The following is a 13,303-nucleotide window of genomic DNA, read 5'->3' on the forward strand; positions in this document are numbered from 1 at the left end:
TCACAGCTCAGCTTTCAGCTCTGATAAAATGAAAGCTGTGCTGTGATTGGTTGCTGTGGGCAATTTACATCAGTGGATATTTTACACAGTTTGATAAATCTGGGCCATTGTGTATACTGTGCAAAGTAAAAGGAGATTGAGCCAGTGGTGGTCAGATAGTACAAGACAGGTCTGGGTACCCAGCAGTTGGCTCTGAGGTGCAGTGCATGATGGGAGATGTAGTTTCCCAGGTGAGTGCCATGATGTAAAACTGGGATCATATGTATAAGTTTGAATCCTGGTAAAGGAGCAGCGTAGACAAGTGGGAAAGGTCTGACAATTGGTGGGGAATCGGTGAGTGCACCTATATGCGTTTTGTACATTTTTTTTTTTTTATGGAAGCACTGAACGTCCCCTTTAAGCCCCAAAATAGAGGTCCGTTGTTAACAGGGGCAGGGATATGGGTGGAGAATAGGATTACATGTCCTTACCTACTCTCTGGCCAAAAACAAAAGTTACTGGTAAATGCTGTTGTTTTTTTTTTTTATACTTATATATACGTCATATCATTTTAAACAGAGCCCCATCAGTGCTGCATAATATGTGAAAGTTGTGTCGGTAAAGGAGCTTTGATACTTCAGTAGTAGTGGTGTGTGTGTGTATGGGGAGGGAAGTCATGCTGGTGCAGGAATTAGTGATTACACTTCTGATATAGTCCACACTGATCAGGCAAAGTGAGCTGTGATCCAGAAGGGAGGTCCAGTCTCTTGATGTGCTATGACTTTTGATGTAAGAGCAGATTCAGCAAGTTATGGTTGCTGTAAAAGCCCCAACTCCTGAGACAGCAAGTCTGATCACCAAATAGAAGATATGACTAGAAGAGATTATAAGAGGAAAAGCCTGCATAGTGTCCACAGAAGTGACCACTCCCAAGGATGGCATGGAGAGGAACAGAAGAAGAGCAAGAGTCCTTATTAAAAAGTGTCTACAACATTTGGGAGCAGAGGGGTAAAATATGAAAACACACTGTGTACTGATGAACTATTGGGAGGGTGAAAGATAGACACCCCCCTCTCACCCATTACCCACTGGGGTACTCAGATATATCCTTTTACTTTCGGTTCTGAAATAAAATGGTGTTGACTTATCCTGCACAACCAGAAATGAGACACAAGAAGCATCACTAAAGAGCTCAAGAGAAAACCGAAGGGTCTTCATACAAGGTCAGGATTTCTGAAGTTTGTACTGTAGTTTTAAACAAGCAGGAGCAGTCTGTGTTTAAAGGGAACCAATCACGCAGAAAATCAATGTAAAGCTAAGGATACGTGCTGGTAGATCACCCAGCACACTTCCCAAATATGCCCCTGTAACCTATGTGCCCCCCTCAATTAGACAGTATTCTTACTTTGTTCAAGTCACGCGCTGTATGTAAATTTTTGGTAAGTAGTCAAGGTGGGCGTATGTAGTCACGGTCCGGGGCTGTAATCACGCCCAGAGGGGCGTGATTCGGAGGCTTGCGGTCCAGTGACGTCATCCGGCGGCTGACGTCTTCGGGAACCCGCGCATGCGCAGTAAGTCAGCGTCGTCTCCCGCCCTACTGCGCATGACGGACATAGCCTCGAACTCACTTAGCGCCGGAGATCGTCACTGGAGGCTGTGTTTCACCTGCTGGGCTCACCTCAATTCCTCTTTCTGCAGAAATTTGGTATTCCTCATAAGTTCTTTCTTCACTGTCACCAATGATTTTATTTGCAGGTCCCCACTGCCACCAATGATAATCGCCCTCACTGCCACCAATAATAATCCCCCCACTGCCACCAATGATAACCCCCCCACTGCCACCAATGATAACCCCCTCACTGCCACCAATGATTAACCCCCTCACTGCCACCAATGATTAACCCCCTCACTGCCACCAATGATAATCCCCCTCACTGCCACCAACGATAATCCCCCCACTGCCACCAATGAAAATCCCCCTCACTGCCACCAGTCATAACCCCCCCACACCTCACTGCCAACAATAATTGCATTAGCACCTCACTGCTAGCAGTCTTTAACCGCCTCACTTCCAACATTGATTATCCCATGTTATGGTGCGTTTACACAGAGATTTATCTGCCAGATTTTTGAAGCCAAAGCCAGGAATGGATCTGAGAAAAGGAGAAGTCTCATCCCTTCATTTATGACCTGTTCTCTGTTTATAGTCAGTTTTTTCTTTTGGGTTCAAAAATCTGTAAGATAAATCTCTGTGTAAACGCACCATAACTTCCAACACTCAGTACAGGGGGGGGGTTATCGTTGGTGGCAGTGGGGGGTTATAATTGGTGGCAGTGAGGGGGTTAATCGTTTGTGGCAGTGGGGGGGGGTTAATCGTTGGTAGCAGTGGGGGGGTTATCATTGGTGGCAGTGAGGGGATTAATCATTGGTGGCAGTGGGGGGGGTTAATCATTGGTGGCAGTGGGGGGGGGGTTAATCGTTGGTGGCAGTGGGGGGGTTATCATTGGTGGCAGTGAGGGGGTTAATCATTGGTGGCAGTGGAGGGGGTTAATCATTGGTGGCAGTGGGGGGGGGGGTTAATCGTTGGTGGCAGTGAGGGGGATTATCATTGGTGGCAGTGAGGGGGATTATCATTGGTGGCAGTGAGGGGGATTATCATTGGTGGCAGTGAGGGGGATTATCATTGGTGGCAGTGAGGGGGATTATCATTGGTGGCAGTGGGGGGGATTATCATTGGTGGCAGTGAGGGGGTTAATCATTGGTGGCAGTGGGGGGGGTTAATCGTTGGTGGCAGTGGGGGGGGTTAATCGTTGGTGGCAGTGAGGGGGATTATCATTGGTGGCAGTGAGGGGGATTATCATTGGTGGCAGTGGGGGGGTTAATCGTTGGTGGCAGTGGGGGGGGGGGTTAATCGTTGGTGGCAGTGAGGGGGATTATCATTGGTGGCAGTGAGGGGGATTATCATTGGTGGCAGTGGGGGGGTTAATCGTTGGTGGCAGTGGGGACCTGCAAATAAAATCATTGGTGGCAGTGAAGACCTGCAAATAAAATCATTGGTGACAGGGAGAGTTTGCAAAGTAAATCATTGGTGGCAGTGAAGAAAGAACTGATGAGGAATACCAAATTTCTGCAGAAAGAGGAATTGAGGTGAGCCCAGCAGGTGAAACACAGCCTCCAGCGACGATCTCCGGCGCTAAGTGAGTTCGAGGCTATGTCCGTCATGCGCAGTATGGTGGGAGACGACGCTGACGTACTGCGCATGCGCGGGTTCCCGAAGACGTCGGCGCGGCCGCGATGCGCAACGCAAGCCGCCGGATGACGTCACTGGACCGCAAGCCTCCGAATCACGCCCCTCTGGGTGTGATTACAGCCCCGGACCGTGACTACATACGCCCACCTTGACTACTTACCAAAAATTTACATACAGCGCGTGACCTGAACAAAGTAAGAATACTGTCTAATTGAGGGGGGCACAGAGGTTACAGGGGCATATTTGGGAAGTGTGCAGGGTGATCTACCAGCACGTATCCTTAGCTTTACATTGATTTTCTGCGTGATTGGTTCCCTTTAAGACGACAGCAGCTGTGCCAAACGAAACATCTAAAGGGGTATTCCACTCAAATATAACTATTTGTTGCTGCCCATGGTAAAACTAACAATTCCTTCCATACTTATTATCTAATTAGTCTCCCCCAGTTCTGAGCTGCTGCTTTCTGTTGAAGACACAAAAATCTGCCCTCCTTTCGGAGATTGCTGACGTAAACAATTCTCTAACTAAGGGACCTGGTTACATCAGCTGTCTCAAAAAGGGGGGGGGGGGGGGAGAGGAGAAAAACTCACACAGATTTGTGTCTTCAGAAAGTAGCAGGTCAGAAATGGGGGAAGGAGACTGAATATGGAAGGAATTGTTAATCTCACCATGGGGAACAACATATCAAAAGTTATGTTTGAGTGGAATACCCCTTTAAGTACCAAGGTGTGCAGACTGATAGGTCACAATAAGCCTTGGACTAAACTAGGGTTGGTCAGGCAATTGGGGGGGGGGGGCAAAACTGAAAAGCATGTTCAGGGGAGTGGACAAGTAAGCCCAAATAGTTGTCAGTGAGGGCAGAGCCAAAACTGGAGCCCTTGGTCTGAGGCATGGAGAAACCTCATTGGGCTGGAACTACAGTTAATGTTTGGAGAGACCCAAGATAGCTGATGTGGATTCTTGAGAAGTACTGCTTAGGCGGATGGGAGCGCATCATGACCCCTCTCTGTATCATCTTAATGGTAGTATGATGGGTATACCCATCGTCTGTTGTTAAAAGGGTTAATGTACTTTCCCCTCTGGACTTTTGGGCTTTCCCGTTGTTGTAAAACTTCAAGTTCCAGCATGCTGTTTTAAAGGCAAAAAAAACCTTAACTCCTTCTCCATTACAGGTGCCTCCAGGACATAATACTTTTACACTTTCTTCTTGGCCTATGCCCCCAGCGAAATCAAATCCTATAACAGTGACTTTTTCACAAGACATGAACACAAGATACAAAACCAAAAGTTTATTTTATAAACTAGTTAGAGACAAAACAAGGACAAGGACTTGTAAAGATTCTTCTGTCATTACATAAGCTCCCTGCTGTGCCTCTCATTACATATTCACTGGTGTCACACTGTTCCCGAGCATCACATTAAACAGCTCCTATTTACAACAACATTGTCTACAAGAACTCCGGAACACTTGCTTCATTTCACTTGCAGAGTAAGAAAGACAATGATCTGGACTAACATTAACCCTCCTGAAATGAGAACGTCCTAATCTGAGTCGCTGTCGCTCTCGGCCTCTTTTACATCTACGCTGAACTTGTACTCCTGGTCACATCCCATGTAAGCGTCGCTCATGAAGTAAAGGGTGTAATTGTGCGTCCCGGTGGCTGGAGCCACAAAATCCAGCTTAACCTGAGGGAACGAAAAACAAGCGGATTAGACATATGGGCAGCATTCTCAAAACAGTCAACATGTTAAAAGAAGTCTTAAAGAGTCACTGTCTTTTTTTTTTTTTTGCAGAAATCAATAGTCCAGGCGATGAAGAAACTTTGTAATTGGGTTTATTAGGCAAATATGCCATTATCTGCATTTAAAAAGCTTTTTCCCAGGTCTCCCCCCCCCCCCCCCTCCCATCCACTGCTCATTATCAGGAAATTTCCACTCTTTTACATCGGTCGAGCCCTGTGTAACCTATGGAGAGGGGGGAGGAGGGAGATTAGTCGGCAGCAGAGAGCATAAAACAAAGGATTACACAGCAGGACCTGTGTGAAAGCTGTATTCAGAGGTCAGTGCTAACTTCAGAGGAGATAGCCTGGTGATGTAGCTGTAAATTAACTTTTTGTTGTCCTGTTTTGGTGCCTCATCTCCCTCCACCCTTTCCCTCTCCATAGAAAACCATGAAGACGGGGGTGGGGGAGAGCTTCAAACTGCTTTTTCATTTTTCGGCTAATAAACCCAATTACAAAGTTTCTTAAAAATTGCCTGTACTATTGATTTCTGCAAAAAAGATTTTAACGACTGTGACACTTTAAGGCCTGGAATCTTGCTGGCATATTGCACACAATTTAAAGGGAGCCTGTCATTATTTTCTTGCTGCCTAAACCACCACATCATGGAGAAAGTGGGGGGGGGGGGGGGGGGGAGAATTGTCCCTGATGGCATCTCACTGCTCCACTGGCCTTGCTTGATAGGTCTCTCTCTATATCCAAACAGGGTGAAATGTATCAATGGAGGCTAATAGGACTGGGATAAGCTGCAGGTGACTGTCCTCATAATGCATGGTTTGCACCACACTAAAGTGATGGCAGGTTCCTTTTAAAGGGGTTGTCCAGCAAAAATCTTTTTCTTTCAAATCAACTGGTGTCAGAAAGTTATACAGATTTATAATTTACTTCTATTAAAAAATCTCAAGTCTTCCCATACTTATAAGCTTCTGTATGTCCTGCAGGGAATGTTTTATTTTCAGCCTGACACAGTGCTCTCTGCTGACATCTCTGGCCAAGACAGGAACTCTGTGTCGGTTTTCTATGAATGCCCATAGAAAACCCCTCCTGCTCTGGACAATTCCTGTCTTGGCCAGAGATATCAGCAGAGAGCACTGTGTCAGACTGAAAGTAAAAACATTATAAAAGTGTGGGAAGACTTGAGATTTTTTTAAGTAAATTATAAATCTATATAACTTTCTGACACCAGTTGATTTGAAAGAAAAAGATTTTTGCTGGACAACCCCTTTAAGACAAGATAACCGCACAATCTCACATGTGGTAATACAGTTTTCTCCAGTTATCGCAATAGCACAACACTGCAATCCAATAGCAATACATTTGCGATATTGGAATACCACTGTGGTGCCCTGAGCCAAGGTTTCACAAAGTGGCAATATAAGTATTCGTACGACAGCTGTTACTCTCAGATCCTCCCTATAGTTTTAATTGAACAGAACCAGGATCACTAAAACTTTGAATCTGCCCTCTCTGTGTAGACTGCTAAAAATGTAATGACAGGTGGCAGTACTGGAGGCAAGATAACACTATATGCAGAACAATCTTTGTATGCAGCTCCTATATCCCATTCCCTGGGGGCTTCTATATACCTCTTCATGGAGGCTGGATTAGCCTGTGGACACTTTGACCATTACCGACCAGCTGTCATAAAGCAGACAGCCCCTGCTGCACTAATGCAAAAAAATGGCCAGCACTTCACCACCTCAGTTCACACTATGCAGTTTGCTTCTAGTGTTATATATGGGGTGTGTGTCTACCTCCTTGGCTAGCACTCTACCCATCTACTGTGAATGTTTTAAACAGAGATTAGTTGGATCCCAGTGTGTAGGCTTAATGTGAGAGGCCAATGCTAGAGTAGGACCATCTCTCCGAGGGCACCTTGGTGTGGTGAGTTGGTACACTCTGTTTGATCAAATAGATTGCTAAGAACCTCATTTTTAAACTCTTTAGAATAGGTTTTTATCGTGTGTATAACAGAGGAAGTATGTGCGGTACATCCTGGCGCTTGCACTATTGCAGGACTTCCATATGGCCTACCCAGGAAAAAATATTGGAAATAAAAAACAACACTTTTATTTCTTCTAAAACATGTGTCTATCTGGTACTCACCTTGGCCTTCTGCTGAAGCGTCAGTCTCTTGATGGAAATCAGGCTGTTTGATTTTGCATCTCCGATGACAACCCACCAGCCCTCCTCACGTTTCTACAAGGATGAACATGTAAACTTCATTAAAAAGCGTCAGATTACATGTTAAATTAGTCAAAAAAAAAAGAATGAAGAATGGTCTAGGAAGTCATAAAAAACACACAGCAGATTGATCTCTGACTGTAGACCATACCTGAGGGAATAGGGGGGCAATAACTGGTCCTGTAACTTCCTCTTCTCGTTCTAGCTGCACAAGTACCACGACAGCTCCTCCGCTGAAATAAAAGAAACAAGTCACATTAGCCGAGAGCTCTATACATTAAAGACAGCTTATACCTGAGGACTTAAAGGAGTTCTCTAGGACTTGATATGGATGGTCTAGACCAAGGATAAGCAATCATTATCATGGGCCTAAAAACCCAACATGTCCACAATCTGCAAAGGGCCTGTGGTGTTCTAGCATAAATTGTGGCCATTTTATATAGTTTACCAGGTACAGCTCTGTACATTTTGCAGTGGCAATGCCAGGTACTGCAGCTCTCTAAAGGGCATTTGGGTAAACAGTACTGAACTGCGCCCAGTAAACAAGGGAGCGCTGCATTTGCCCTTTCAGTCATCTGAATAATGGGGATGCTGGGAGTTGCACTTCCCCTGATCGGCTATGGATTGCCTATCCTAAGGATAAGCCATCAATATCATAGCCAAAAATATTTTCTGCTTTTTTTCCCCTACCATCTCCATATTTCAGTAGGCAATTTGGCTATCCCATAGATAAAAGGCTGTCAGAGAATCCTCGTGTTTTTGGACAATATTAAAGTGTAACCACTACCTATAAGCGCTGCTAGGGGCCGATGTTATAATGATCATTTCAGGACACCAGATTCATAGAACTGAAGCCATAGAACTCTTACAAACATATTATTGCATTGCCAGCACTTACCTCCTAATCATTTCCTTCTCCGCCACCTCATAAGAGAGTTCAATATTGGGATAGCGGTTGCAGAATCTGGCCACATCAGCCATCTGGCCGTCGGAGAGTTGCAGCAGCTCAGTACGATCCTCGTCCTCCATCTCCATAATGTCGAACACGCTCTCCACTCCCTGCATTATAAGATACATCAGTGGTCAGAGGTGTGCCCTGAAAGGTGGTCACTATGATAATACTGAGAGAGGTTATACCAGAAGCAGAGTAGCATTACAGATGCCATCTTACCTTGTCTGTGCACCTCTTTATGTGCTCAGACGTGAAGTGCGGCAACTGTTTCAGATAGGAGTCCTTGGACCACATGGCTTGGGTGACCATTTGTGCCAATTCCATAGCAGCGAGAGCTGGGCTGAGCCAACCATTACTGGAGAGCACATCCACACATGCCTGGATGAGCCGGATTGCCTGGAGAATAGACACATACAGTGAAGGTTAAGTGGTGTAATTCTGGGATGACTTAGCAGACATTGCATTGTACCTTATTCCTCACCTTACTAAGGATTTCCTCTGTATCTGACTGGAGTTCTGCGCTCAGCTGCATCCTGGAGAGGTGAGCCTGGAGCAGTAGGTTGGTCTTCACATGGGGGTCATTGAATTTAGGATTAGTAAGCTTATGAGGAACTTTCTGTGCCAGCTGGAGGGTAAAAGAAGAATAATTTACATGACTGTAAATCACTAAATCATCATTCTACTACTAGATCCTTCTATTACTTTTCTCCTCGCTTACCTGGCGCAGCAGGTTATCCTCACGGTGGCGGATAGGTATGCTTTCATACTCCGCAGCATTGGAGATAATTTCTATCAATCCCCGCACCTTGGTCTTGGCATTCAAGGACATGCTAAACAATTCTAGGAAAAAAAAGTAGAAGAAGGATTAGCTTGGGCTGGAGCCAGAGAATATTCCGAGAAGATAGAGTAAGGAGGTTTTCTTCACCTATGGTGGTGTAGTTGATGTAATAATAAGCTGCTATCATGCCCAGATTGAGAGGAGCAACATCCATTTCATCTTCAATGCTGATGCATTTGGACTGTTCTAGGTCGCTGAGCGTCTGTTCAACCAGTTCTGACAAGTGGTCCGACAGATGTCTGTGAGACACCCCTGAAATGTAGCCAAATAATGACTTTAGTTCTCTAGAACCCGAGGCACTCAGTTAAACTAACCGTACCAATCTGTATCCAGTCCTCACCCTGCAGGTTGTAGTAGTTTGGATTCTGTGTCATCCGTCTGTACAGGAATGTCCAGGTCAAGTAGTCCACTGCGTCCTGTTTGTTTTCTATGGTTTTGGTGACAATCTCGGCATTGAAATGGTCATGTAAGCAGTGATCCAAGTGAGATTCAACCGGCAGAGGCTCATACAGGAATTTCTTGAAAAAGTCCTGGAAGAAGTTAAAAAGGGTAGAAAAAATAAAAAAGTGAATATATTACAGACAAACAAAAACAGCCACTGTAACTAAAGCATAATACCTAATGTAATAAATAATCTAGTATACGATATATAGTGATATATACAATACTTAAAGGGTCACTGTCGTTTAAATCTTTTTTTTGCAGAAATCAATAGTACAGGCGTTTTTAAGTAACTTTTTAATTGGGTTTATTAGCCGAAAAATGCATTTTTATTATGAAAAAGCAGTTTGAAGCTCTCCCCCCTGTCTTTATGGTTATCTATGGAGAGGGGAGGGGTGGGGAAGGGAGATGAGCACCAAAAGAGGACAACAAAGTTAATTTACAGCTGCATCACCGGGCTATCTCCTCTGAAGTCACCACTGACCTCCGAATACTGGCTTTCATACAGCTTCCCACTGTGTAATTCTTTGTTCTCTGCTCTCTGCTGCCGACTAATCTCCCTCCTCCCCTCTCCATAGAGCAGACAGGGCCCGAATGATGAAAAAAAGTCAAGATTTCCTGATAATGAGCAGTGAATGAGAGAGAGGAGGGAGGGGGGGGAGGGAGTCTTTTTGAATGCAGATAATGGCATACTTGCCTAATAAACCCAATTACAAAGTTTCTTAATCACCTGGACTATTGATTTCTGCAAAAAAATTAAATGACAGTGACACTTTAAAAAACACAAGGAAGGATGGAAATGTCCGTTCTCTTACCTTCTTTGATCCTTGACACATAATAACACATCGGCCTTCGTCGTCTTGCAAAGGTCTGTTTGCATATCCCACCATCTGGAGAACATCATAGATAGGATAATCCACATACCTAATAAAAAGGGAAAAATATTAGGAGGGCAAATTTTACAGTAAATAAACTCAACGTTTACAGAGTGAACTATACGTACGCATGAATCTTTCCATTGTAATACTGAGTGTCCATGATGATAACTAGATGAGCAGAAATGTTCAGACCCCAGCAAAGGCTGCGAGAAGCTACAATCACCTGCACGGCCCCTGTTGTGGACAAGAAGGATTAATATCTAAGAGACAGTGAAGTCATCAATTGCATATGGTGCATGGATTATTACTAACTGTACAGAACCATGCATCTGATACATGGAAAGTAGCTATTGAATAGCAGCATGAAGAGATATAGATGACTGAGGATTTGATATAGGAATATATTGAAAAGATATGTTTCATGATGACATTAATAACCTTTATTAGCTTCAATATAGTATTAGGACAGGGGAAAAACACAACAAAAAAAAAAGTCCAGGAAAAATCAAACAGCTTTATTACCTGAATTAAAGAGTTGTTCCACAATGCGCCTCTCTAAAGAAGAGAGCCCCTCGTGCAGATATCCCACACCGTTCAGCAGGGTCTCTTTCAATGTGCTGTCACCGAGTTTCTCCAGGTAAGGAGCAAGATCTTTTTCTGTACAGTGAAGGAATCTAAAAAAGTAAAACATTAGGATAACATTAGTATTGGGTTTATATAGGGAATAGTTTAGGTGGAGACATTTTATTTTAACCATACCTTTGACGCTGGACATCTGAGGCGCATGTGGTGAGTATATCAATGGCTGTGAGCCGCGTCTGCTTCCGAGATGGGACAAAGACAATGATGGGCTTTTTGGGAGAGTGCTTCACAATGGCGTGGTAAACTGGCTTGGCCATGGAGAGCAGTCTGGTTTGTGTGTGACTGATGTTAAAACCCTGGAAGGTGGAAATGGGGTCAGAAGTGAACATGGATGCAAGATCTGGGTCAACATTTGTACCTTGCTAAGTAATTCTATATTTAAGTCTTTAAATTAGAGAGAGAGTACTATTTAGGAACAAGACAATGATGTCAGACAAAAATTCTACCAGTTCAGCATTAACAAAGGAGGTGTTACTACTGATGTTACACTGTATGCTAAAGAGGTGGCCATCACCACTTATACATCAAGTTTATGTCCACACACCAACTACACTGTAGCATGAGATCTACTTTAACCCTAACGGTGGCCATTCACATTATGCCAGGGTTAGATTAGTGGTGCCGCCAAACAATCTTTGAACATTTGTGGACAACTTAGAAATGCTGGCAATATTACATGCAAAAACCTTACCTGTATGTGTAGCTCCAAGGGAACAGGCCTCACATTAGGGTGGAAATTAAAAGTTGATGTAGCGCTGCATCCAAGCCAGTGAGCCACATCTTTGGCGTTGGACAGAGAGGAGCTGAGAGCCACTATACGGATCGGCCTTTCAATCTGGGAGGAGATGTAGCGCATACGGGAGCAGATAACCTCCAGCACAGGCTGTGGGCAAGAACAGAGGTAATGTCACAAATCTTTATAATATTTAAAGTGTCACTGTCGTAATTTATTTATTTTTATTTTTTTGCAGAAATCAATAGTCCAGGCGATTTTAGGAAACTTTATTAGGCAAATATGCCATTAACCGCATTAAAAAAAGACTTTTTTCCAGGCCCCCCCCCTCCCTCCTCTCGCTCATCTACTGCTCATTATCAGGAAATCATGTCTTGTAGCATCAGACATGCTTGTCTGTTCTATGGAGAGGGGAGGACGGAGATTAGTCGGCAGCAGAGAACAAAGGATTACACAGCAGGACCTGTGTGAAAGCGGTATTCAGAGGTCAGAGCTGACTTCAGAGGAGATAGCCCGTGATGTTGCTGTAAATTAACTCTTTGTTGTCCTGTTTTGGTGCCTCAGCTCCCTCTCCAAAGAGAACAATAAAGAAGGAGGGGAGAGCTTCAAACTGCTTTTTCATGATGATAATGCATTTTTCGGCTAATAAACCCAACTATAAAGTTTCTTAAAATCGCCTGTACTATTGATTTCTGGGGGGGGTGGTAAAGTAATTATGTTGATAAACTGGAGAAATATTTTCTTGGCGATGGGAATGATCAAAAACCAACTCACCCCGTTGGCTCCACCAATGAGATGAGTCTCATCTACAATGAAGAGGCTGACGTTTTGCACATTTTTACGTTGCTTCCAGCGTCTAGATAAGATGTCCCACTTCTCTGGGGTGCTGATGATGATATTCCCCTTTCCAAGTAGCTTCAGATCGGTGCTGGTTTCACCAGTCAGCAGGACGACCTTCTTATACAGCCTGTCTTGAAACTTCTCAAACCAATCCATAAACACCTACACGAAAACAAGACGGCAAAAGTTAGAAAGTGCTGCTTACATAGTCTCCAAGAAGAGATGCCTTCTGGTTTCCACAAGGACACTGTTCCATAGCGAGAAGATGAAATAGGTTTACCTATCTGCACAGACAGCCCACTGAAAGTCATCCACAGACTATGCGCAGAATAGCATAGGAACCTGGACTGTGTAATGACTTGTCAGGAATAGTGATGTTAAGATACCAGAATTCTGAGTTCAAAACTGATGCCAGCTTTTTAAAATTTTGCTACCTGATACACCAATTTGACAATTAAAGGAGAACTCCGGGCTGGGGTGATGTTTGGCAAAGTGCTGGGGAGGATGGAAGTAGTAACAAGCTCTCACCAACCTCACGCATTTGCCGATGCCGCTATCCGGCAGCTCCAGCCCCTTCTGGCTGAGCGGGGTCCCATTTCGGCCACTGACTGGCTGAATGGATCTAATAAGTCACATCCCAGGCCCCAACTCAGACCCAAAAGTGTCTGGGTCCAGGAGACTGGAGCTACAGGATACCGGCATCAGCGCTGGAGCGGGGGAGGTGAGAGCATGTTACTTCTTTCACCTTCCCCAGCACTCTGCCAAAAATCACCCCAGCCTTTAGT

At 44.4% G+C, this 13,303-nt stretch overlaps 1 protein-coding gene across 1 annotated transcript in view; it reads right to left on the bottom strand.

Annotated features, from left to right (window-relative positions):
* Positions 1-4,503: 4,503 nt before the first annotated feature.
* SNRNP200 (small nuclear ribonucleoprotein U5 subunit 200) overlaps positions 4,504-13,303 on the bottom strand; it is a 35,686-nt gene continuing 26,886 nt past the window's right edge. Inside the window, exons 31-45 of the mRNA XM_069943435.1 lie at positions 12,453-12,680; positions 11,637-11,828; positions 11,063-11,241; positions 10,826-10,977; positions 10,429-10,537; positions 10,241-10,349; positions 9,325-9,514; positions 9,072-9,236; positions 8,865-8,986; positions 8,628-8,771; positions 8,366-8,542; positions 8,093-8,253; positions 7,346-7,427; positions 7,117-7,209; positions 4,504-4,915 (exon numbers count right to left, since the gene is read on the bottom strand). Of these exons, the coding sequence (XP_069799536.1) occupies positions 4,772-4,915; positions 7,117-7,209; positions 7,346-7,427; positions 8,093-8,253; positions 8,366-8,542; positions 8,628-8,771; positions 8,865-8,986; positions 9,072-9,236; positions 9,325-9,514; positions 10,241-10,349; positions 10,429-10,537; positions 10,826-10,977; positions 11,063-11,241; positions 11,637-11,828; positions 12,453-12,680 (2,247 nt within the window). The 3' untranslated portion in view covers positions 4,504-4,771. The remainder of the gene's footprint in view (positions 4,916-7,116; positions 7,210-7,345; positions 7,428-8,092; positions 8,254-8,365; positions 8,543-8,627; positions 8,772-8,864; positions 8,987-9,071; positions 9,237-9,324; positions 9,515-10,240; positions 10,350-10,428; positions 10,538-10,825; positions 10,978-11,062; positions 11,242-11,636; positions 11,829-12,452; positions 12,681-13,303) is intronic.

This window comes from Dendropsophus ebraccatus, chromosome 1, assembly GCF_027789765.1.
Source record: "Dendropsophus ebraccatus isolate aDenEbr1 chromosome 1, aDenEbr1.pat, whole genome shotgun sequence".
Taxonomy (NCBI): Eukaryota; Metazoa; Chordata; class Amphibia; order Anura; family Hylidae; genus Dendropsophus; species Dendropsophus ebraccatus.